Source organism: Pan paniscus, chromosome 19 (genome assembly GCF_029289425.2).
Source record: "Pan paniscus chromosome 19, NHGRI_mPanPan1-v2.0_pri, whole genome shotgun sequence".
NCBI classification, from domain to species: domain Eukaryota; kingdom Metazoa; phylum Chordata; class Mammalia; order Primates; family Hominidae; genus Pan; species Pan paniscus.
The window spans coordinates 61,021,553-61,048,485 of record NC_073268.2 but is presented as its reverse complement, the minus strand read 5'-3'; the positions used below and the strand labels follow the sequence as shown (position 1 = coordinate 61,048,485).

Sequence of the window (26,933 nt, the reverse complement as noted above, 5' to 3'; positions counted from 1 at the left end):
TTCTAATTGGCTAACTCTAGCAATGGGAGAATTTTTTTTTTTTTTTTTTTTTTTTTGAGATGGAGTCTCACTCTGTTTCCCAGACTGCTGGAGTGCAGTGGCGCGATCTCAGCTTACTGCAAGCTCTGCCTCCCGGGTTCACGCCATTCTCCTGCCTCAGCCTCCCGAGTAGCTGGGACTACAGGCGCCCCCCACCACACCCAGCTATTTTTTTTGTATTTTTAGTAGAGACGGGGTTTCACCATTTTGGCCAGAATGGTCTTGATCTCCTGACCTCGTGATCCGCCCACCTGGGCCTCCCAAAGTGCTGGGATTAGAGGCTTGAGGCAATGGGAGATTTTTATAAACTTTGTCTTCATTTGATTAAGATCTATGATATTGAAAGATAAAATAATTGAGAATTCTTATTTATAATTGGTATAATGTATAAAATGTGTTATTTAATGGAAAACTTGGAAAACAACTTGTTCCTATCACATCTGGATAGAAATTCACCAGTAAGACTGCCGGGGCCTGAATATTTTTGTATGTGTGTGTATGTGTGTGGGGGGGTTATAATAATCAATGTATGATTTAATAAACATATTGCTATTCAGATTTTCTGTGTTTTTGGTATCAATTTTGGTAAGCTTTAGTTTTCAAGAAATGTGTCCACTTTAAGTTGTTTAATTTATTAACACAAATTTGTTAATTATATTTTCTCATTATCTTTAATGTCTAGAATATATGGTTATAACACATTTTTTTAGTCCTGTTATTGATAAATTTTATTCTCTACCTTTATAATCAGTCACTTTGGGAGGCCAAGGCAGGTGGATCACTTGAGGTTAGGAGTTCTAGACCAACCTCACCAACATGGCAAAACCTCGTCTCTACTAAAAATACAAAAATTAGCCTGGCATGGTGGTGCACGCTTGTAATCCCAGCTACTCAGGAGGAAGAGGCAGGAGAATCGCTTGAACCTGGGAGGCGGAGGTTGCAGTGAGCCGAGATCGTGCCACTGCACTCCAGCCTCGGTGACAGAGTGAGACTCCATCTCAAAATAAATAAAATAAAATAAAATAAAATAAGTCTAGTTAGGAGTTTGACAGTTTTGTTGATCTTTGCAAATAACTAGCTTTTGGCATTGTCAATTTTTTCTACTACTTGTCTGTTTTCTATTATAAAGACTTCTGCTTTAATCTTTATTATTTCTTATTTCTCCTTACTATGAGCATACTTCTTTTTTATCTTCTTACAGTAGAATCTTAGGTCACTGATTTAATCTGTCTCTTTTTCTAATATAAGTATTTAAAACTCTTAAGTTTCCCTCTCATCACTGCTTTAGCTGTATCTCATAAGTTGTAATATGGGTTATGGGAAATTATGATATGAAATAGTTATAATATGTTGTATATTTTTTATTATTCAGTTTAAAATATTTTTAATTACTCTCATGATTTTGTTTTGACTATGAATTATCTAGAAATGTATTGCCAAATATTTTTGTTAATAGTATATTGCTTTTGAGTTATAATTAATTCCAATGTGGTCAGAAAACATACTCTATATGAGAGCAATTATTTCAAATTTATTAAAACTTGTTCTATGGCCTAGTGTATATTGGTGAATGTGCCATGTACACCTGAAAAGAACGTTTATTCTGCAGTTGTTGGGTGTATGATAAACAAATATTAATTATATCAAGATGTTTGATATTATTGCTCAAATCCTCTATGTCATTAGTGTTTTTTTTAAATCTAGTTATAGCCAATGTTGAGAGAGGAGTCTTAAAATCTCCTACTGTCATTTTGAAATTGTCTATTTATTCCTTTAATTCTGTCCATTTTTGTTTCATGTATTTTGAGGTTCTGTTCTTAAATGCATATCCGTTTATAATTGCTATGTCTTCCTGATGAATTCTCCCACTTATAATTATAAAATTTCCATTATTTATCTCTGACAAAATAGACTTGATGTCTATTTTATGTGGCATTAATATAGTTATTTCAGCTTTCTTATGCTTGCTGTCTGTATGGTATATCTTTTTTCCATCTACTTACTTTCAACGAATCTGACACTTTATATATAAAGTGTGTCTCTTGCAGACAACATATAATTGAATATGGCCTTTATAAATTCTTTCTGATACACTCTGTTTTATTTGAGCATTTCAACTATTAAAATTTGATGTAATTATTGGCATGGTTGGATTTGGATCTACCATTATATTACTTGTTTTTTCTTTGTTCCTATACTTTTTGTTCCTATATTCCCCCTCTCTTGCCTTCTTTGGATTACTTGATATTTTTAGCATTGTTTCAATTTATTGGGTTTTTTTAGTTACACCCTTTGTGTTTTTATTATTGGTTACAATATAATCATTAACTGTGACAGTCTACCTATAGTTAGTATTATACCACTACATGTAAAGTATAGAAATTTGGCAGTCATAAGAAGTCCTTTATGTTATCACTGTAATCTGTATTACATCTATGTGCCTTAAGAGCATCGCAAGACAATGTTATAATTTTTCCTTATAAAGTTGTATATGTTTAAGAAGAAATATAAATATCTTTAATATTTATTAATAGAGTTGCCATTTCTGACTTTCTTTATTCATTCCTGAATATCTGTGTTATCTTCTGGTATCATTTCCCTTGAGCCTGAAGAATTTACTGAAGCATTTCTTGTAAGAAATTATATTATTTTTTCTTTACCTGAAAATATCTTTATTTCACCTTCATTCCTAGAGGTCATTTTCTATTCTGAGTTGGTAGATTGGGGGGCGGGGTGTTTATCTGTTTCTCTTTTTGTTTTTTATTTTCTAGCTTTCATTGTTTCTGAAGAGAATTCTGTGGCTATGTAAATCAACATTTTTCTTTATATAATATGTTGTGTCTCCCCCACCTGTTTTTAAGATTTTTCTCTTTATCTTTAGCTTCAGCCATTGGATTATTATGTATCTAAGTGTGGTTTTCTGTGAATATATTTGGTGTAGGGTTTATTGAACCTTTTGAATCTGTACTTTTTTTTCACCAATTTCAGGAAGTTTTTGTGATTTTGAAATCGTCTATTTATTCCTTTAATTCTGTCCATTTTTGCTTCATGTATTTTGAGGTTCTGTTCTTAAATGCATATCCATTTATAATTGCTATGTCTTCCCTCTTATAATTATGAAATTTCCATTCTTTATCTCTGACAATACTCTGTGACTTGATATCTATTTTATGTGACATTAATCTGCTCCACTTCAATTAAATTAAAACTTGCTCTATGACTCTGCTCTGCTTCTGGGACTCTAATTCCCTAACGTTAGACTTTTAGATATTGTCACACGGATCCCTGAGGCTAATGTTAGACTTTTAGATATTGTCACACTAGTTCCTGAGGCTCTGCTCATTTTTTTTTTCATCTTTTTTCTCTCTCTTCTTCAGTTTGATCTGTCTTCAAGTTTACTGACTCATTCCTTTGATATTCTTCTATTAAGTCCATTCAGTAATTTTTTATTCCAAATATTATATTGTTAAGTTTTAATGTTTCTACTTGGTTTCTTTTTATGTGTTCTATTTTGCTGCTGAGATTTCCTATTTTTTGTCCATTTCTTTTACTTCATTGAACCTAGTTGGAAATAACTATTTTAAAGTATTTGTCTGATAATTTCAACATCTGACTCATCTCGAGGTTTGCATCTGTTCATTGTCTTTTCCATTTAGAATTGGTCACATTTTCCTAGTTTTTTGTGTTAGAGTATTTTAGATTGTATTCTGGACATTGTGAGCCTTATCTAGTCTCCAAGTTCTGTTGCAGTCCTCTGGAAAACACGGTTTTTATTTTAGCAGATGATTAATCCAAGTGGATTCAAGCTTTAAGCTCTCTCTTGTCAGTGTATACAGAGAAAATGGAATATCCATGAGGAGGAGTCTGAATTTCCAAAGATAGAATGTGTTTGGAGGAGAGGGGCAATGGGAAGGAGAACATTATAAATACTGCCCTCAGAAGTTAATAATTCAATATTATTTAATTTTTACTATTACATGTATATGATATGTATAATCTATTTGTGTTATAGATACATAATATTGGGAACATACTTATATTTATTTATAATGTATAATTTTGAGAATTTTACAGTGTTTTAATTTTTCTAAGAAAAGTACAACTCCAATAGTCCTTCTTTGAATTCCCAGGATAATTCCAGATTCTCATAATACTACCACTTATCAAAATGTCATTACATGTGCCAGACATTCTGCTAAGCAATGTGCATACATTGTTTTATCAAACTTTATGGCAACACCACCAGGTAGGCATTGTTTTTATTTACAAATGAGGAAACTGAGGGTCAGAGAGGTTAAGCAACTTGCTTAGGGATACACAGCTATTAAGGGGGTAGAGATGAGATGTGAACCTAGGTGGGACTCTGTCTCCCCTTTTGATATCACTCGTTGCCAACCAAGTGGAATTAGATGATATTTATCTTGCAAATGACAGAGTGTAGAGAGAGAGCATGGCACTGCGAAAATAACAATCACTTCAAAGAGGAGACAAGTATTCTAATTCTAGTTTGGGACAGACTTACTGCAAAACCTTGTAACCTTCTCAGCTTCTCTCTTTCTTCTTCCACTGTGTCTACAACAGAAATTAAAATGTACTTCAAATAATTTACAGAACTCTTTTAGAAATAAAATGAGACGATCTATGAATGTGTAATGAAAATATAATGATTGTAATGATATTTAGCCCAACTCACAAACTAACACTCCCTTTTCTAAGTTTTACAGTTAAGACTTCAACAAAGAAGGACCCAGGAACAACTGGCTAACCAAGGCATAATACCACGTGAGTACCTGCATCTCTTAATTACTGATATACATAGGGCCACACCATTTGGGAGCTGGAAAGTGCCTCAGAGGTCATTTAGTTTAAGCCAATGCATTGGTCTCCGAAGATCTTCAAAGCATTGGTATCAGCAGAAATCCCAGACCTTGGATGCTTTGCCCTGACTGCTACCTACTCACCTGCAAGGGGCTCCTTTTAATGATACTGGCTATGCCTAAAATTCCAATGTAGTGGATTTGTTCTCAGGGTAAACACAATTCATTATGGGCACCCCCGACTCATCTACTTTTAAAATTGGATATAATTAATATTCTTTCCAGAAGCATCAATTACATCATCTTTTTCTCACCTCCTGAATTTCAGTTCTGTTTGGGATATTGGAGTCCACAAGTAATTGAATATTGGTCAAGTATTTCCTTTCTAGAAGGTGGAGTGGCAATACCATTTTAGCATAAATGATATAATGTTGAATTACTGGCCACGAACTGGGTAAAAGAAGAAGGATTATTGTATCTTTTAGAAGATATATTTTAAATTTTCTACCAATTCAGCAATGAAAGCTAACTCTTGGTTATCTGTAGAAATAGAGAAAAGGGTACCCTGGATGAATAAGTCATGGGTAAAGCTGCTCTAGGTCATAGATTCTAACTTCCTCTCCAACAAAATTTAAAAATCAAGATCTATAATGACTTGTGCAGAAATTCAGGTGTCTGTAAAATGCTGTTGTGACTGTTACTTCAGAGTTCAGTATACAACAAGCAGAAGTTTGCCCTTGAAAAACTGTAGTGTAGTTAGTTGTATTGAAGCCCTATGTATAGCCCTATATAGTGTAGTTAGTTACATTAGTCAGAAAAAATGTTGTGTAGTTAGTTATATTGAAGCGCTATGACCCATGGCTAAACATTGAAAGTTTAGTCTTTGTTTCAGAGCCAGAACAGAACTAAGAATTTTTCAGGCCTCTTGTTTTGTAATTCAAAAGTAATCCTTTGTTCATGGCTAAGCTCTACAATAGTAAACAGTATGTGACCTTAAAGTGGGACAACTCTTTTAGAGGTTTGTGAAGTACAAAAGAAACAGCTCACCCTGTGATTTCAAGGCTGTTTAAACAACGTTGACAACTATGCTGAGGAAGCAAAGGAGCAAGTCTATGTGTGGCCTGTTTCATCTTAGCCTTTCTTTGGAGGTGCTAAAGACAGGAAGAAACCAAAGGTCTGCGGATGTCAGATCAGGTCAAGACAATTTCACTCAAAGCTGATAATCTATCCCTTCACCGATGTTTCTTTCTCTTTAATTCTGGAAAGGCAAATGGAGCAAATGGACCCACAACCTTTCCGTAAGCCCAAGTTGTACGCATCTGATTTAAAGTTTGACTCATGTGCTTAAATACTCTGGGCCTGGGTCTTGCAGCTGGCATTTGGCTGAGAATAAATATTTTTGGAGGGATACGGGGTTAAATCTGAAAATTAGTAAAAACACCCAATGAAGATGGTAATTAACCCTAGCATACATTGTAAAATAATACCTATCATGTAAGTTATATAAATCAAATGTTCATTTGTATAGTAGAGTCCAATGAAATATAACATTTTGTTCTCCAGGAATTCCAGAATCAAATAATATGCATATTAACAAAATACCACTTAATAGAAATTCTGCATCATTAGTCCATGGCATCATTAAGATAATTTCTAGAAAAAAATCCTACAAGTCATGAGATAATAAAGCATTTTAAAATCACACACTATGATGAAGGTTTTCCCCAATCTGCAGCTACCTCCTTTCAACCAGGCTTTCCAAGAGTGTAGAGTCTGCTGTGGAAAAGTGTCCAAGTCACGGCTGGTGCACACTGCAGGCCCTGCCTGTACAGACTTTTTCTACTTAGCGCTTCTCAGGAAGCTAGAGATAGGATGCATCTCTTCACCTGCTGATGGTTAGCCTCTTCAGTCCAATCAGATATTAAACATGCAACTACATGCATTTCAGCAGAGCAGTGTGTTTCCTCTGGCACCTAAGGAAACATGTCTAAATGCAAACAATTGGGAGAAGGAAAGAGGAACCAAGGGCCTCAGGATATTTTCAATTCAATATAATTCAACAAATTTTATTATAAACCAGGCTATGTACAGGGGACCGTGCCAGGCACTTTAGGGACAACAATAATAAGCAAGATGGTCCCTCAGAGAGAGTCAAGATATTAGGGGGAAAGCTGATAAAAAGCACACAGAAGCAGGCTGGGCACGGTGACTCAAGCCTGTAATCCCAGCACTTTGGGAGGCAGAGGTGGGCAGATCATGAGGTCAGGAGATCGAGACCATTGTGGCTAACACGGAGAAACCCCGTCTCTACTAAAAATACAAAAAAAAGAAAAAATTAGCCAGGTGTGGTGGCAGGCACCTGTAGTCCCAGCTACTTGGGAGGCTGAGGCAGGAGAATGGCGTGAACCCAGGAGGCGGAGCTTGCAGTGAGCAGAGATCGTGCCACTGCACTCCAGCCTGGGCAACAGAGCGAGACTCTATCTCAAAATAAATAAATAAATAAATAAGTAAATAAAAATTAAAAAAGCACACAGAAGCATAATCCAGTGTGCAACTCATTACCTTACACAAGAAGACTTTATTTTTTCATTCTATTATTTAAATTTTTTGAAACAGAAAGTAAAAGAAAAGGAGAAAGGAAGAGGAAGGAAGAAAAGTTAATCATCCTCAGAGCCTACCTAATTCTGTGATTTTCTAATTTTTTAATTGTTACATCTTATGCACTATATATATATGTGTGTGTGTGTATACATATATACATATATATGCACTGGCTGAGGCAGTGTCAAGGATCTATGCCCCATTTACTGGGCCTCTCCTTGTCCCTTCCAGAAGCCCCCTGATAATTCTCTCTGCAGTGCTGGTTCTCTTCAGAATAGAGTTTGAAAACCCCTGACCTATCCCAATCCCTGTTTGTCTTTAATGTTCATGAAACTGAGGTTGAAGAGGCCTAAGAGGTTTTTCAGATGTCCCAAAGCCTACATCTAATATGGTCCCATTTTCTGCAGTTTGATTGATGAGAATGTAAATGCATGCCAGATAAAATTATTCATAAAATCTTGCTTTATTCATAAGATTTGAAATAGTTGCAATCTTTCTAAACATGTCATAAATTGTCAAAACTCAAAGTTGATGGCTAAGTGAACTGTTAATTGTCCTTATCAAATAGAAATACTATTTTTTTTTTTTTGAGACAGAGTCTCACTGTGTCGCCCAGGCTGGAGTGCAGTAGCGTGATCTCGGCTCACTGCAACCTCCGTCTCCCAGGTTCACGCCATTCTCCTGCCTCAGCCTCCGAGTAGCTGGGACTACAGGCACGTGCCACCATGCCTGGCTAATTTTTTGTATTTTTAGTAGAGACGGGTTTCACCATGTTGGCCAGGATGGTCTCGAACTCCTGACTTCGTGATCCACCCACCTCGGGTTCCCAAAGTGCTGGGATTACAGGCGTGAGCCACCGCGCCTGGCCAGCAATACTATTTTTAACTGGTCGACAGAAGCACCTGCCACCAGTTAGTCTTGAGTTTTACATTAGGTTAAATCTTCAGGGCTTATCCACTGGATAACATGCAACCCCTTCCTATTGTGGAGGAGCTGAGGCCAGAACCTGTGTCTCCTGATCCCCGCCTAGGCTCCTTTTTTCAAACGTTCAAAATGAATTGCTTGGCCTTTAAAAACACTTATATTGCTATCATAAGGCATTTTATGGCCAAAAAATTCAGTTAGAACTTAGAAAATTTAAAAAGTGTATCGTGCGAAAATGCCAAAGATAAAACAATGATTTAAATGCAGTGGCTTCAGATTCTACATCATAATCTATGCTTCGCCATGATGAGCATTGAATGAAAGGTTTCACTGACTTAGCTGTATGGCAATTCTCCCTTCAATTGCATTCCAAATTGATAATTAAATTATGAGGCTCCTCCCCGCTTGACTCTAATGAGGTGAATCATGTGTAATTCTAGTGAAACTAATCCAAATGGATTGAAATTTTCTTCCTTCCCTTTTCCTGGGCATGCATTCTGCAGGTTTTGAGGTTGCTGCTGAGTAATAAACAGTGGTTAGCAACCAGCAACAAATTGTTTTTTATAATCCCCATGAATCACTTCTCTTAAACATTCACTTTGTTCTTATGTGTGGGCATTATGAGTTTAGGCTAATTTCCCTCTTTACGTGCTTTGAATGAATTTAAAGGCACCATCTCTTGACTTTTAGTCAAGACAGGCAGGGTTCTGAGGCCAACACAGAATCACTGGAACAACTTAAGGGTTCTCAGACCAGGTGCATTTACAATGGCAGATGTGAAATTCACATTTTCAAAATCGGCATGAAACCTTAATAAAATAGTCTCTCAAAGTTAACTTAGAAATATTACTTAAAGGACTTATTGTTTAGATTTATCTCCAAAATCTCACCTCTAAATCTCAATATGGAGATTTCAAATTGCCTACTTTGCCATCATTAACCAGGATTCATAGGAAATGGCTTCACTATCCCACCCTTTTGGGCTCAAGGTTGCAAGAGGACATCAAGGTTCTCTACATTCTCGTGGCATTAGGACAGAGAGTCCACCTCCTTCCCTAGACCTATTGGGCCTGTTCATCATTTCTTATGCAGATTTTCTCTCCTGCAATTCTTCTCCCTGGGTATCACTCTCCTGGGTAAAATTTTAAATAACACCATTTTATTCCAACCGCTTCAGAAGACTTAGTGTGGAAAGATGACCAGCCATGTAAATCAGACTCAATAAACTGGTCATAGAGCATGTCAGTAAATCTTTATTAATCCTCTGCTGTGAGAAAGGCTCTGGGGAACACACACAGAGAAGTCAGACTCAACTTCTGTTTCAAAGCGCTTCCAGTCTAGGAGGGGCCCCAAACCACCCCCATTTAATCATCCCATTTAATGATTTTGGACAACTTCACACCACTACATGGGAATGGCTATCCAGGAAGATTGAAGGAAAGATGACTTTTTCCTCTCCCTCTCCCTCTGCTACTAAAGTGAATCTATGATGTTTAACCCAGGGGAGAGATGAAAGAAGGTTTAATTTATTCTCCTGGAATACAGAAGATGAGATTAGAGATCTAAAGTGGATTTGAGAGGACACGGGGCCCAGAGAGGCTGCTACGTGTCCACAGAGTCTCAGAGAAAGCCCCTGCTGGCCAGAATGAAATGTCTGGGCAGCTTGGTTTCATGATCTGATCAATGTAAATGAATTTAAAGATACAATGAGCTGTCTATGAATGGTGCTGCCTTTATTTTTTTTGCAGACTAATCCAAGCTACAGCAGCCACATACTTACTGCAAAACCTTGGTAAATTCCTGAATTTTGTGGTACTTCTGAATAGCAAGAAGAATGACCGGGGCAATTCCCGCACCCATATCACATGCAGCTTCACGATAGTTTTGAGAAGTTGACTGGACAAAGTCTCTCTTCCTTTTCTCAGTGCATTCATTTGACTTGGCTTTTCCCCCACAGCACCCTACCACACACTGTCGGCTGTCTGAGCAGTACACGGCGCAAGGGAATTAATCTGTCTGCCTCTTCCCTTCTTTCTAACATCTCAAATTCAGAGATAGAAAAAGGTGCCCTGGATTTTCATGTCAATCCCATTTGGGTCAAAAATCTGACCTTCCTTCTTTTCCCCCATCTCTCCTTCAATTTTCCATTTCCCTGCTCTTAGAAACTAGAAAACTAGTAATTACAGGCACACTTTGAATTTGTCTTTGTACCCTCCTTCTGAGAAATTCCAAAGTGTTCACAGATGTTGCAATCAAATTCTCCAAGTATGCTAGCCAGGTCTTGAACATTAGAAAGCTACATTGGGAAAATGCACTGTTTTCAGACTGTTAAGACTATTATTGGGGTAACAGACCCTTAAGACTATCATTGGAGTACTGAACTAGCAATTTATGTCCAAGCATAAAAGAAAATATAATCTCCAAAGCATTATCATTATATATAAAAAAAAAATTCTCATGACCCAATTTGTCTTTAAAACCAAGACAGAGAGAAGACAAACATGAATAGGCCCATTTTTATAAGTGGGAAACTGAGAGCACAGGAAACCTCTCAGGCTTACTCAAGGTTATACCATAAGTAGATGGCAGAGCAAGAACAGAGCTCAAATGGATGGTTCCCAAATATTTAGTTACCCAGGACTTCTTTAATTCTACCCATCACTGCCATAGGTCTTATGTTTAAAATCGTATTGTCTTCCCTGTCCACCTAAAGAATCCTACATGCATTAATTATTAATCCATGCATCTTTTAAATAGTTAATTTTATGTTTTTGAGTTAATTTTCTAATTAATGGTATATAAATTTACCAGCTAGTGCTTGTTGATGAGAACAACCGTAACTAAACCAAGTTGCTATGATTCCAGGCAGGAGCAGTGAAAAGTGACAGCTTTGTTAGTCCAAGCAGCCTTTCTCTGGACAGACATACTCTTTCTCTTCAGCTTCTTGAAATGCTGAAAATCAGTCCTGGTGATTCATTGCTCCATTTTTGAAGTCCTAAGTTCCCAACACCCCTAGATCAAGATCCACTGGACTTAGAAATCCCATCACAGCGGTTCTGAAGCTTTTGCATCAGAATCACCCAGAAGGCTTGTTAAAACAAAGATTCCTGGGTTCTACTGAGAGTTTCTGATTCTGTGGGGCTGGGTTGGGGCCCAGGAATTGGGATTTCTTTTTTCTTTTTCTTTTTTTTTTTTTTTGAGACAGAGTCTCACTCTGTCGCCCAGGCTGGAGTGCAGTGGCGCGATCTTGGCTCACTGCAACCTCTGCCGCCTGGGTTCCAGCTAATTTTTGTATTTTTAGAAGAGACAGGGTTTCACCATCTTGGCCAGGCTGGTCTTGAACTCCTGACCTCATGATCCACCTGCCTCGGCCTCCCAAAGTGCTGACATTACAGGTGTGAGCCACCACACCCAGCCAAGAATTGGAATTTCTAACATGTTCCCAATTGCTGAAGATGCTGGTCCGGAAGCTGCACTTAGAGAACGCTGCACTCGTTGCTGCCCCAAGTCTCTGGTTCTTTAATTCTTCCTCTTGGTCCTCTTAGTAGCAATGGATCTGGTATTGCTCCAAGCCTGCAGCTGAATGGTCCCATTAAGAGAAGTCAGGGTCTGCACCAGGCACAGCCCAACACCAGGTACAGCCCCTGCTTCTGTTGCTGGAGTTGCCCAACTCCAGGGACCCTACCCTGTGCTGAGGAGTGAGGCCCCTGCCTTCAATGAGTTCTCTGTGGTTCCACGACCTGTTTTCTCCTTTTTCTGGGATCCTGCTGGAGGCACGAGGTTACAGTGGAGAGCAGAGGACTGCAGGAAGACTGTTCTTATCTTGGGATCTTTTTTCTAAGTTCTAAGTCAGCAAATGTTTATATGCTCAGCTGACCCAAATTAGCGATAGCTTTGGGGACAGAAATAGGAATAGCCCACAACAAAACTCTGAGGCAAGAACACAAATTCCCTTGTGAGGAGCCATTAATCTTCCTCCAGGGAGAATGAGTTAGATGTGTGGCTGATTGAATTTACAACAGTATTTTAATTCAAAATCACATGGACTTTTTTAAAAATTTAGAATCCAAATTCCTTTTCAATCTTAAAAGTCAAAGTTCTTTAAATACAAAATGTTGCCATTTGATACTCCCCAGGCTGGCAGCAGAAGTGGTTTTTTGTGTATTTTCCAAAAACCCAACTGAGAGGTGGGGGGCACCATTGCTTTTGTTGGCCTTCATGGGAGGTGGCTAAAACCCACGGTCTCTGAAGTCACTGAGAAAGCAAACCTCAACCCCAGGCCCATGGCAGGATAGTTTTCCATGGTGTGACCTCAAGCCAGTGGCCCATATAACACCCCTTAACCTCTGAGGAGAAGAGCATGTGGTAAAATGCAGCATGTGAACCTCTCTGGCTTTCTTCCCAAGTGCTTGCTAAATGGAGATAGTTTCTTCCACCCTGTGGCAGAAGGTTCCAGAAGACCTTTGTGCTCCTGGCATCAGAGAACTGGACCGTGTGAATCATCTCACAGGGGAGTTATTAACACCAAGAAGTGATGAATTGTAGTTCTACGAAGCTGAGATACAGGAAATACAGTGTTTCTTAGAACAATTAATAAGCTTTGCTAATAAGAATTGAACAGCCTCAGAGACATGAGAACCCATTAAATTCCTCCTAAACCCCAAGCCCAGTTAAAACCAATTGTGTCTGGAATGTCAGCGATATCCCAAGATCTATTCATGCTATTCCTTTCAGGGAGTTTCTAGAGGAAAAGGGCATGTTATTCTTTTTAACCACTTAATAAGGCCACACGAAGATCCATTCATTTTCTGGGTTATGTAAGTAATTAAACTACACTAATATACAATACCTAACTAAATGATTACCAGGAGATAGGACAGAGGTATTGATACAGATTGTGTAGATCCACAATGGCCCGCTGGACTTCAAGCAGACTTTGTATCATAATCTGGTTGCTTAGGGGGAAAGGGAGTTGCTTTGCAGAACTCCCTCGACATAAATTCCACCTGCGATCAAACACAGGAAAAGGCAAGCCTTATTAAGGATGATGACCAGACCCAACTCAAAGAAAATGCATGCGCAACACAGGACAGCTGCACGTTAATTTCTCAGAATCACTGAGTTGGGAGAAATGGGAGAAAAGGGTCATCTAAAAAGGGAGGTTTTGCAGAGAAGCTCATTTTAAGAGTAAAAAGCAGAAAGCAAAGATAACTGAAAAACAGTTTCTAGATCAATGGTATTCAAGAAGCATGTTCATTTTTTTTTCTATAAGAAGGGAAGTCTCTTAATCTTTGGTCAAAGTGAGAAGGATGCCTGTCAACTATTTTTGGCACAAGGAAGCCAGATGGGGCAATTCTGCATGTTCCTTCAGCCAACATTGTTAATGTTAGGGTGAACAGGGAGATTTATAGAGAGCGTGACCTATTAACCCCCCAAGCAGCATCCTTAAAGAGGATACTATGGCCAACTACCATTATGGTAGCCGTCATGACTACAACTATGTCTGCTTGATCTCCAGCAAACCCTGCTGAAAACTATGTTCAGATTCAGCATGGTCTTAAGGGTTGAATGAGGCACGTGCACACACACACACACACACACACACACACCCCGATCTGGTCAGAAACCTAATTTTTGTGCTGGCCAAGATTTGGAAGAATATTTCATCACCTGCAGCTTACAGTAGACCACTGTTCTAGTAACATTGGAACTCTGGATCATGTGATTCCTCAAGTTGTCCAGACATACAATTCAGGGGAAAAAAAATCAATGCAAGTCTGTAACTGCTAATCAACCTCATCACTAATCATGAAAAGTGATTATTTGTGGCTCCTGATTGAGATTGTTCTAGATTAGGAAAATCAAGGCAAAATGTAGAATTTTGCAAAATGATGTTCTACTTCTTTGCTCAAAGGAGTTTATTAAATCCCCATAAGAGGTGCTATAAAGGGTGATGAGGAGGAGGTCATGGGAAGAGAGTGAAGGCTGGCATTCCGTCCAGGTTGTTCACGGCTGCTGTGTGTTCTGTATGACTGACCAGTGCCTGTGTCTACTGGTTGTTAATATTTTACATATCACATCTTGAAAGAGGTTAGAGTTGTCACAGGACCTATGCTCCTAGCCCTAACTGATCCTGGGCAAGTCAGTCAATTTCTGTGGACCTCAGTTTCCCCATTCTGTTCACGGTTGGAGTTAACTTCCCTGTCTCCAAGGTTCCTTCCAGCCCTCAAAGTTTGATTCTCTGCTTCTCACTCAACACCCTTGGTTGCATGTTCCTGACCTACCAGCCACACACTTTATCCAGAGTACAGTCCCTTCCTCCAAAGCACCACCCCACCCCACAGACACAGACCACAGTCATCCCCCGAGCCTTTTGCACTCTAGGGCAGAGCAAAGTCAAAGAGGGTGGTAGTTACCCAAGTCTACACCTCTCCCTCAAACCAGAGCGTTATTTCTGTTTTCAGTTTTCCACCACCCCTTCTATTTCCTCCGGAACTTGGAATGCCCTGCCTCCATCACTTCTCTTCTTGTTGCACATCCTGCCTCTGCTACTCCCCCTGTTTGAGGCTTCGATTCCACTTCCTCTGTCTCCTATGGCTTCAGGGCCGCTGGTGTCCTCTAGGCCTGTCCTCTCTCATTGCTTGTGGCCTAATAAAGGCAATCACCTCCCTACTGTGCATAGCTCAGCAAGCACACCAGCATACTCTGCGATACAGACCAATGCCCTTAACCCAGCCTCCACTCACGTTTTTGTGTTTCTGTTTCAGCACTGAAACGTCCAGCTGAATTCCATGAGCAAAGAAAACATTTGGATAGTGACAAGGTAATTTTTGCAAATTTCTTGACCCAAGCTTAGACTATAGGTTATGAATCTCTGAATGCTAACCCTTGGTGGATGCGTGTAGAATTCCTACAACAAACACAATCAATTTGCCAGTCCCCTGCCCTCATATCATGTGGAATCTTACTCCTATTAACCGGTAACTATAGAAATAGGATCAACTATATTAGCTTTGAAACTCCTATTTTTTAGCTTTTTTAAAAAATGTCCCCAATTTTTCTAATGTTGGAAGAAATTATAGTAGGGATGCACTAGAGTCAAAAACACTTTAGAGAAGGAAGTGGAGCCGGCTTTCAAGCTGCCTTACCTGTTATTACTGTCATTTCTTAACAACAATCAGATTTTAAAAAATCCAATTCAAGGGTAAGGCATGGTTTATGCATACAGAACTCATTTGTAGCTACTTAAAGGCAAAAGGTTATTTTGCTTTTTTCCCTTCTCTTTTTGTAACATTTGAGGGTGAGATTTGGCATATATTCTGTACCTTCATAACAAATCTCTGCAACTTGAATTTGTCAATAATATATTAATAAATACTATTTAGCAAGTATCAACACTTTGAGTGAGAAGGAAAGGCAAAGAGAGTATCTGCCTGCTGGTATTTCCTTACCTGAGAGTACTAGCCTTGCAGCTTGTCTATGGGTAGAGAGGAAGAGGAGGGATCTGCAACTCTTCAAAGTAGCTCACAAGTGGCTGTGATTCCTACTACCTGGAGAATAACAAAGAACAGCAGACTCTTATCAGAACTGGAGTGATTCCCAGACCCCTCTCTGGGGGCCACTGGGAGATCCACTATAGTGAGATAAAAACCCAGAACTAGACATCAGAAACCTGGGGTCCAGTGTTGGCCCTCCCACAGCCTGTAACAGCCCTACTGACAGCCCCATCAAGAAGGTAATGAGACTGGGTAAATAACCCATCTCTTCATGCCCGTCCAGTTCCTGGTGGGTCTGAATCTGTAGGCTTTACATTTTCACATGTCCTAAAAGAGAAGTCAAGCGAATAACGGGAAAGAGGCATACGTTGTCATGTTATATTAGATGGATTTAGGCAATGTTTTAACTCTGGTCTTGGTTAATTTTGTGACTGTTTTCAGAGGAAATGGAGGCTGGGTGCTGTGGCTCACGGCTGTCCCAGTATTTTGGGAGGCTGAGGTGGGCAGATTGCTTGAGTCCAGGAGTTCAAGACCAGCCTAGGAAACATGGTGAAACCCTGTCTCTACTAAAAATTAAAAATTAAAGAAAAAAATTAGCTGGGTTTGGTGATGCATGCCTGTGGTCCCAGCTACTCATGGGACTAAGGCAGGAGGATCACTTGTGCCCAGGAGGTCAAGGCTGCAGTGAGCTTTGATTGTGCCACTGCATTCCAGCCTGGATGACAGAGACCCTGTCTCAAAAAAAAAAAAAAAAAAAAAGGCAATGGAATAAGATTCATTATAATACAAACAGCCTCGTGTTCTGTTATAGTGACATGTTATTAACATGTACCAACCTGCCTGTCCCTGAAAAAGCTTTAGGTTTGTAGCCCTGATGTGGACCCAAGCCCTTTACCTTCTTATTTTCCCATCTAAAAATTACTCGAGGGGTCTTTGTAAATGTTCCTTCATCAAAATGTGGGACACCAAGAATATTTTCATGTTTCATTTATTATTTTAAAAGGTTATTTTCTCCTGTGAGATAAATTGAGTTTTTTAAAAGGTAAAACTAGGTGATTTCTCTTGTTTGGGTTCTACAGGCTAAAAATTCCCTGAAGCGCAAAGCCAGAAACAGGTGCAACAGTGCCGACTTTGTTAATATGCACATACTCCAAGGTAAGGCTGCAAGAAATCAGACACCAAGAGATGCTGCAGAATGGTGGGCCATTTTCCCAGAGTTACTTGTCTCTGTACAGTTGCTAAGCCCTCTTAAAAATCTCCCTTGCCGTTACAAAGCGGTAGTTTCAAGTAATCATCTAAGCCTTCTAGGCCACGTAGATAACCAAGTTGGGAAGCCATAAAATGGTTAAGCGGGTTAGAGACTTGGGCTCTAATCTCAGCTGTGCGATCTCCTAACTCTAAGGCCTGGGCAAATCACATAACTTCTAGGAGTGTATGGAACATGTCCAACATGTGCTGACAATTATTACTAATCTGGATCATCACTCACTTTGGAAGAGGATCACAGTTCCCTTGCTACCTCTGTATTCTCCAGGTAATTGATGGTCCTTTGCTGATGCCTTTACCTTCTGGTGTGCAGGGAATACAATCTGAGGAAATTAGTGCTGATCAAAGTAGGCCTAGTTCTGCCTTAGGGTGCCACCTCTGTGCTGGGGTACGTGAGACAAGGCAAACAAACAACTAACTGGTCCCCATATTCTGACATCTGCATGCAGGAGGAGCGGCTTCTACTCCCGCCTCATAAGTTGCCTTCCCTGAGACAGAATCCCCGAGACCATTGGTGCCCACCCTAAAAGAGGTCCAACCCCTAATTTGACAGTTACCTATGAGATATTTGTTCCTTGAAGACACACAGTATTGGGTGTCTGCTAGGAGTTGGCTGCTCTGCCAGGCCAGTGGGTTCAACGATGAATAAGACACAGGTTTGTGCCCTCAGAGGGTCTCACAGTATAACAGAGGACATGAGAATCACATTTACAATCCAGCATGAAAAGAAAAGAAATGCCTGGTGTGGTGGGTGTATGGAAGAGGATCAAAGAAAAGAGCCATCAGAATCAGAATGGACAGGGGAGGAGTGAGGAAATGGGCTGGAACGTGAGGGCTGAGCCAGGTAGAAAAAGATGGAAGGGGGTTGCAGTCTGAGGGAACAGCCTGCACAAGGCCTGCATGCTATTTCTCTAGAATGTGGATTTCCTTCCAAGACTGAACACTAGCTTTAAAGCGCATGAAAGACTCTGAAATATATCCTGGAAATTGTGAACCTTGGTTCTTTGATTGACATCATTTGTTATTTATTCTGGCTTTCCAAGACTGACCCTTTTTCAACCCTAAAGTAGGTGGGATATTTTAAGATGGAGAACTGTTTTCAGGGTAGGGAAAAGAAAGAGGCCAATGCTGAGCTCAAGGGAAGGCTGTGTGGGATGGGAGGCTTTGATCTGCGTGAGGCAGCCAAAGGATGCCAGGTGTCTGGAAAACAGAGAAAAAAGTCCCTCAAAGGGAGGTGACAGAATTCTTACCTCCTTTGCAATGGTGTCTACAAGCCTAGAAGCAGCTGCTATGTCAGCACAAAAATCACAGCTGCACAAAAATCCAAACGATGTCATTTCAAATGACATACAGACCTTTCAGGCCGGGTGTGGTGGCTCATGCCTGTAATCCCAGTACTTTGGGAGGCTGAGGCGGGCAGATCATTTGAGGTCAGGAATTCAAGACCAGCCTGGCTAACACCATGAAACCCCATCTCTACTAAATATACAAAAACTTAGCCGGGTGTGGTGGTGGGCGCCTGTAGTCCCAGCTACTCAGGAGGCTGAAGCAGGAGAATTGCTTGAACCTGGGAGGCGGAGGTTGCAGTGAGCTGAGATCGCGCCACCGCACTCCAGCTGGGGCCACAGAGGGAGACTCTGTCTCAAAAAAAAAAAAAAAAAAAAAAAAGACATACAGGCTTTTCAATGATCAAGTTAACAAATAAAAATAAGTATCATGTGTGGCAAGAGTTACATGCGTTCCCATACACTGCTGGTGGGAGTGCAATTGGATCAACTTTTCAGGAGGGCAATTTGGTAACCTGTATCAAACTCCTTAAAAATGTGCCCACCCTTTAGCTCATAATATAATGTCTAGTTATAATAGCCCATAATATAATGTCTAGTATTTTATTCAAAGAAAATAATCAGACAAAGATTTATCTCACAATGATGCTTATCGTGGAATTACTTTAGATGGTGAAAAATAGTGAAATGTCTAACAATAGAGGATTGGCTGAATAAACTATGGATCAACCATACAATTTAATGCTAATACAAGAGTTATTAAGAAATTATTTTTAGGCCGGGTACAGTGGCTCACGCCTGTAATCCTAGCACTTTGGGAGGCCGAGGCAGGCAGATCACCTGAGGTCAGGAGTTTGAGACCAGCCTGGCCAACACGATGAAACCCCATCTGTACTAAAAATACAAAAAAAAAAAAAAAAAATTAGCCGGGCGTGGTGGCACGTGCCTGTAATCCCAGCTACTCGGGAGGCTGAGGCAGGAGAATCGCTTGAACCCGGGAGGCGGAGGTTGCAGGGAGCCGAGATCGTGCCATTGCACTCCAGCCTGGGTGACAAGAGCGAGACTCAGTCTCAAAAAAAAAAAAAAAAAAAAAAATTTAGGCAGCTAGAAAGGGTAAGAGAATTCTCGGTGGAATTTTCCTTTAATAAAAAGCAGCCCCAAACCATTGCTTCTCTGACAGAAAGCAGTCTGAAATAGATATGCAAACTAGGAGCTTTTATATGTAAATGTCGTTAGCTGTACCTGGAAGCCAGGAATATTGAAAATGGAGTCTCCTGCTCTTTTCCTTGTCACCACGTTTACCAGTGTCATGGCAGCCTCCAGGTACCACATGTACAGGGATCATGGCCGCCTCCAAGTGGAGGCCGTATTTGCATAATAAAAGACTAGGGTGGGAGGGCCAGTCTTTTGACGGGCTATGTAAATGACACAACTGGTCAAACCAATCCCCTGGGACCTATGTAAATCAATCACCGCCTCCTCAAGCCTCTGTACAAAATCAATTGCTCTCTGCCACAAACCGGAGACCCTTCTTGGGCGATCCGCTTTCTCAGCATGAGGAAGGTTTTTCTCTCTCTCTTCTTTTTCTACTAAACCTTCCGCTCCTAAACCCATTCCTCGTGTGTATCCCTGTCCTGAATTCTTTCTCGACCATGACAAAGAACCAGGTATATATCCCAGACAACAGACCCGTTTCAATACCATAGAGCTACTACAAACAAGGCTTTCAAAGAGTAATTTAATGAGAAAAGGTTTACAGGACAATGTTTAGGAAAAAAAGCAAAAATCAAAACTATATTTGCTGCCAAATTCTGGGAAGAAAAATTATATATTTATTATATACTTAAACTATATTCATAGTCAGATTCTGGGAAGAAAAACATAAACCTACCAATCAATATAAATAACTAAGAAAGACACACAGGTCTTAAAAATAGGTGACACTGGCCAGGTGCGGTAGCTCACGCCTTGTAATCCCAGCACTTTGGGAGGCCGAGGCGGGCGGATCATAAGGTCAGGAGATCGAGACCATCCTGGCTAACACGGTGAAACCCCATCTCTACTAAAAATACAAACAATTAGCTGGGCGTGGTGGCGGGTGCCTGTAGTCCCAGCTACTCGGGAGGCTGAGGCAGGAGAATGGCGTGAACCCGGGAGGCAGAGCTGGCAGTGAGCCGAGATCACGCCACTGCACTCCAGCCTGGGGGACAGAGAGAGACTCCGTCTCACAAAAAAAAAAAAAAAAAAAATAGGTGACTCTTAAGTAGGGATTTTCCTGAAGCCTTCATTTTTTTTTGCACACTTTTTTTTTTTAGTATTTTTCACATTTATGACAATGAGTACACAGTAATGCTATAATCAAAAAACATATGAAATGTTATTTCTTCCATCATTACGGTCTTGAATTAAAATAACAGGGTGTGAACTGCACCAACCCCCAGTTCAATTGCATGTCTCTGGTGCCTCCCATGGGGTCCTCTTTTGTCAACAGAAATTGGGAATTAGCTTCTTGGAGCATAAAAGATCTGCTAGATACAAAATGACTCCTGCTGCCCAGGAATTTATTGCCCAGTTTCAGAAGCAACAAGATGAAGGGTTTGTCCTTGTAACTGCTAGAGGCAGTCAAAGCGAAAGAGATCTATAAGAACAGGAAGAGTTAGGAAAGCCTTATGCTGGGACCCAAAAGTACGATGTTGGTAGTGGGGAGTGGGGAAGAAGTTCAAGGTGGGGAAAGGAAATAAGCCAAGGTGCAAAGGTGAATGCAGCAAGACATAGAGGACAGAAGGATAAGGACCAGGCTCTCTGGAATGGTAGATTTGGGCTGGAGAGCCACAGGTCATGACAGGAGGTAGATTAAATTTGTAGCAGTCTTGAAAAACTGGACTGAGAGATGTGGATGGTGGGAAGCATCTTGTACGGAGGCACCAGAAGAAAAGAGGGCTTTCTGAAGATCAGTCCTGAGTTGGTACACAGGATGAGTCAGAAAGATGGCTGAGGCAGAGAGCCAGCAAGCTGCCCTTGCAAGGAACTGTAAGGGGTGCTTTGGAGAGGACGTGGGCTTTGGTATGCCCATTCTTTGGTTTGGAGTATTGACATTCCCTCCATTGAATGTGAAATGCTTTGAAGAGGCAGCTTCCACAGCCAAGCCTGTGGCAACCAATAAGACATCCCTAGACCTCTTCTGTATGGAGAGTTCTAGATCAGTGCCAGACACAGGGTCTGGGGTTAGCAGGTTGATAATAATAAAATAATGGGGCTAAGGGACTTGTCTGTAAATATCTCACTTTCTAGATTTATGAAGTTGAGAGTGAAGGTGCAAACTCTTATAGAATCTTAACTTACAGTTCTCCATGACAGCAATAAGTTGGCTGGATTCTCTTCTGAGTTCTTCCACAGAAATAAGTCAGGGCCCAACCTAAAAAGGAAGTTTGGTGTCAGCTGTATCGAAGTGGATTTAAGGCTCTGTACGTGACCTTTCACACCCTCCAAATGATGAGAAACTGCCTGTGGATGAATTCAACTTTTAAAAATCCCTCTGTTTAATTAAATAACTGTTTCAATGGAATTTTTTTTCTTTCGCAACTGACCTGGACATTTGACTCAGTCGGTCACAGCATTGACTAGTCCAAAATCCTTTAAAAGTCATACTAGTACTACTAATTATAACAACAGATAACATTTACTGCAGGCCTAGCCTGTGCCAGTCACTATGCAGACCAAATGTGCATCCAAGTGCCATAGCTTAGGGTTAGGCAAACAATACAGGCCCTGCAGACTGGTTGCTTACAAAATCTCCAAATTGTACATTTTTTCACAAATCCTCGCAAAGCAAGCTTCTCTAACTTTTCCATGTGCCTCTCGATTTGCCTTTATTTGGAAGTGTCTAGGCTTTGGTGCTAATCCCTGTAAAGTGATGATGATTGCATCGAAAAATTATTAGGATGGTAGAGCACAATGTGACACAATCTTTTGTAACCCCAAGCCAAAAAACAAAAAAGAGAGAGACAGAGAGAGAGACATCAAATTCTAGAACTGATCCTTTTCATTTCAACCCTTTAGCTTCCACTGCAGAGAGGTCCATTCCAACTGCTCAGATGAAGCTGAAAAGAGCCCGACTCGCCGATGATCTCAATGAAAAAATTGCTCTACGACCAGGGCCACTGGAGCTGGTGGAAAAAAACATTCTTCCTGTGGATTCTGCTGTGAAAGAGGCCATAAAAGGTAGTTAGAACAAATGGCATGTCTCTCCTTGGTGCTATTGAGATCTGAGGGCAGCCCGGATCTCTGACATACTAGGATCTTTGGGGATGAGGGCCTCTCACCAGATAAGAGCCATACCATGGGTTGTTAGTCCAATTAATTCTCTATAACCAGGGATCCTGGGCATTTGTTGCAATCCCCATTCTTGTACACCCCAAGGCCAAGTCAACACAAGGTAATTTTGCTCTAGTCAGGCAAGTTGAGAACCTGACCAGGTGTAATCCTCAAAACATCTCCCCTATAAGACATCCATTACTTAGGAGTCACAGTCATGGTCCTGTTTAGCCTTCCTTGTTTAAAGAGAGGTAGACTGTATCAGCGGAAAGAGCACTGGCCCCAGACTAGAAAACCCGGACCCTAGATCCAGTTGCCCAAGTCACTTCACCTTGAGATGGAGGTGACAGTACTCACCCTACCCAGCTCACAGGCTCCTGGGAATGAAATTCATGGTAAACAGTACATGTAAAAACTCTGACAGCTCTCACTTGCTCCACGAAGTCAAAGGACAAATACTCAAAAAGGAGACACAAATACTGATTCTGTTATAAACTGTATAAAATCGTTTTGTAGACTTTTTGAACAACTGACACTAGGTGGACCCAAACAGCCTGCCAGTACTGAATTCACTCATAGAGGCTTTGGGGTGGAACCCAGGAAAACTATGGTAACAGGGAGAAAGGGGAGCTTAATGCTCCTACAGACACAGTTAGCTTTCTCCAGCTATGCCACAATCCGCTCTGAGAACTATTGGTAGATATTAATAAGCAGTGTATATTTAAATGTTTTGACACATTGTCAAAAAGTATGTGTAAGGGCATTTTATCCAAAACTAAGTTTATTATAAAACTTGTCATCAAGTTTATTCACATTCTAAAATCTTGCTCTCACCCTGCGATTCAGAGGCCACATGAATTTTGCCTTTGGAACTGGTAAATATGAAAATATCAACTCCAGGAGAGGCAATATACTCGTCTGTCAGTGCCTACTTAAATATCCCACTGTGATTTTCTCTCTCATCTACTCTCTCCCTCCCCACTAAATATCTGGGGCCTTTGAACTTGGCCTTGAGTATTCAAGAGTGCACTGCCACCATGTTTACTCTGATAAGCTCTTGGGCAGGTAAAAATCTCCATCAGGCATCTCTTATTGTTTCTTAAAACATTCTGTTCTGTGCCTGTAAATTTATTTATTTATTTTTCTTTTGTTGAGTGCATGTAAATTTATTTTTACATGATAGGAAAAAGGTCTCCTTTCAATTTGCATTCTTTGGTTTCTAGCAGATTATATTTTTCCTTGTGATTATGTATCGTTGGCAATACATGACTTTTTCTCTTCTTTCTAGCTGAGCGTTTTCTCGCTTTACTGCTTTGTGTATGCTATTTATATAGGGAAAAAATGCTAATCCTCCATCTGTCACAGGTATCTCACATCCTTTTACCAGTTTGTCCTTCACTTTTTATTTTTTTATATAGTCAATTTTACCTATAGCAGTTCCTAATTAATCTATAGTCAAATCCACTCATCTTTTTCATTATATTTTCTGAATTCATTTTTATTGAAAATATTTCCTAACTTAAAAATATAGAGTTTATTCACCTAGATTGCCTTGTAATATCTATATACTTTTATTTTTACATTTAAATCCTTAGTATGTCTGAAACTATTTAAGTGGTTGGTTTAAGAGAGAGGTCTAATTTTTTTGTTTATCACAATTTTATGATCTATTTTACAATTTGTGTTAATATCTGTCTTCACAAGTTTCTTTACATTTGTCTGATTTTTCTAATGTTTCATGGCTACTCTTGCAAGTATATTTTAAGTGAAAATTAGAATCAATTTTTTGTGTCAACTTCAATTCTATCACAATTTTGTTTAGGATTGCACTGAATTTATATGTTAATTTATGGTGAATTCATATGTTTAAAATATATAATTTTATAAATTCTTCCATAGTAGCTATCTCCACTTATTCAAGTCTTTTTTTTATTTCCCTTTGCAAAGTTTGTTGTTTTTAAGTAAAGTCATATTGATTATTGCTGATATATGGGAAACCTATTAATTGCGCACATTTATTTTATAACTGGGCAGTGTCAAAGATCTTAATAGTTCCAATAGTTTCTCAGTTTATCTTCAGTTGTCCAAGTCTAAGGGAATGGAAATTTGTTTTCTGCTTCATTTTTATTTTCTGCCTTGGTTCACTGGCTGGTACTTGAAAGACAACAACATGATTAGCATATTATAGAATTAATATATTTTCTAAAAATCTATGTAGTATATTAATAAAATAAATTACATGTCATGTTTATGTATTTTATTTATGAATATAGTATATATTATTTATGCATTATACACACTTTATATAAATTATATATTATAAAGTATACTATACTATATTATACAAACCAAATAATATATATCTTATATAAAATATCTATATCATATAGATGTTTATCTTATATATAAAACTATGTATGAATTATATAAAGCACATGTTTATATTATACAATAATATGTTAATATATAATTTAATAATTATTGATATATTACATAGTGGAATACTATTGTTATTGATACCTTGCCAGTGCCTCAAAAGTAATATTATATTATATGTATTATATTATATTAGTGTTGCTGTATGTTTTATATTATAATGTCTTATATTGATGATTACATACATTTTTGTTTTGTTTCTCTCTTAAATGGGGATTTTTCTTGTCACTCACATCTGTATATGATGTAGCCTTTGGTATAGGATAGATATTCTAAGGAAGTATTTCTCTATTCCTATCCCACTAAGAGTAGTTTGCAAGATAGATGTTGAGTTTTTTTAAACGCTTTTAAAGCATATCAAAAGATGATGAGGTGGCTTTTCTTCTTTGACCAAGTAATGTGATATTGCTACCTTTCCTAATCTTCCTTGAATTTCTAGGGGAAAACAATCTGTCATAAATTTGGTTCTAGAAATTGCTAATATTTTATTTGGGATTTTGCATCTATTTCATTATTAGTTGGGATAATGCTGGCTGGGGAACAAACCACAAAACTTCAACAGCTTAACAAGAAAGGTGTATTTCTTGCTTAGAAAGAGTTCAGAGAGGCTTTTCCTCCATGAAAAGCCTCCTTCAGTCTTGTTGCGCCATCATTCCCTACAGCGAGGGTGGCACTTTTTCTTAAGGGAGCAGATAATAAATACTTGAGACTGCCCCTGTCACTACTCAACTCTGATGTTGTAGCAGGAAGGTTGCCATGGGCAGTAAGTAAACAAAGAGGCATGACTATGTTCCAATAAAACTTTATTTACAAAAACAGGCTGCAGGCACACAGGCCTCAGTTTGCCAATCTCTGCCCTAGAGCTTTGTCATTCTCTGAATGTATCCCGCAAAGGGGGAAGAAAAGATGAGAAGTTTCATCCACTTATTAAAAAAAATCTCAACCTGGAAATGAACACATCACTTCCACTCACATTCCATTGTGAGAACAGTACAAATGGCTGAGAAAGGTATTCTCTGGCTGAACAGCCATTTCCAGCACTGCCTCTATATTATGGAAGGGGGATCCTGGTTTTTGATAAGTAGCTAGTCCTGTCTGCCACAATATTCATAAATGATGCTGGTCTATGTTGTTGTTTTTTATTTTTCAGATTTAAATGTCAAACCTACACATACTTCACAAAATAGTTTATGATTACCTTTTCATATTTTTTCATGTTCTGGAAGCATTTAAATATGATCATAATGATTGGTTGCTTTAAAACATTGCTTACTAAAATCATAGGAAACCAAGGAAATTAAGAAACCAGTGCCTTTTCCAAGAGTAGTTCTTTGAGTTTTTTTCAATTTTGTCCATGATTATTTGTCCACTCAAATTTTCTCCTTAATTTGTACAACTTACCTGTTACTAAAAATTCTCACTCCCCTCCTGAATTTTAAAGTTATTGGCCTCAAGTAGTAGACAGTATTGGCTCCCAGTTGTTCTAAGTTTCTCTGAAGAATCATGAGCGCCCAGTGGAGGAAGGTAGTTGCGGGGAATTAGGATGTATAAAAAGAGAAGAGGTCTCAAATGAGGGTCCCATGCAGTAGTATTTAACATAGAAGCAGGGAATCTGTGACTAATGAACAAAAGGAATGGCTAGAGAAAGAGGCAGAAGATACAGGGTGACTTAATCCAGGAAAAATCCAAAAGTGGACAGCAGTAATGGGCAATTGAGCACCTGTTACTCATCTACGCATCAGCCTCTTTAGCAA

General features: G+C 39.3%; 1 protein-coding gene and 1 long non-coding RNA gene across 2 annotated transcripts in view; one reads left to right on the top strand and one right to left on the bottom strand.

The window, feature by feature from the left end:
• Positions 1-5,763, bottom strand: part of LOC130540935 (uncharacterized) — a 34,180-nt gene extending 28,417 nt beyond the window's left edge. Inside the window, exons 1-2 of the long non-coding RNA XR_008954968.2 lie at positions 5,001-5,763; positions 4,562-4,611 (exon numbers count right to left, since the gene is read on the bottom strand). This is a non-coding gene — a long non-coding RNA (uncharacterized LOC130540935). The remainder of the gene's footprint in view (positions 1-4,561; positions 4,612-5,000) is intronic.
• Positions 1-26,933, top strand: part of MYOCD (myocardin) — a 100,207-nt gene that overhangs the window by 34,389 nt on the left and 38,885 nt on the right. The window contains exons 2-5 of the mRNA XM_003829385.4: positions 4,756-4,821; positions 15,149-15,204; positions 16,957-17,032; positions 22,489-22,650. Coding sequence (XP_003829433.1) covers positions 4,756-4,821; positions 15,149-15,204; positions 16,957-17,032; positions 22,489-22,650 — 360 coding nt within the window. The remainder of the gene's footprint in view (positions 1-4,755; positions 4,822-15,148; positions 15,205-16,956; positions 17,033-22,488; positions 22,651-26,933) is intronic.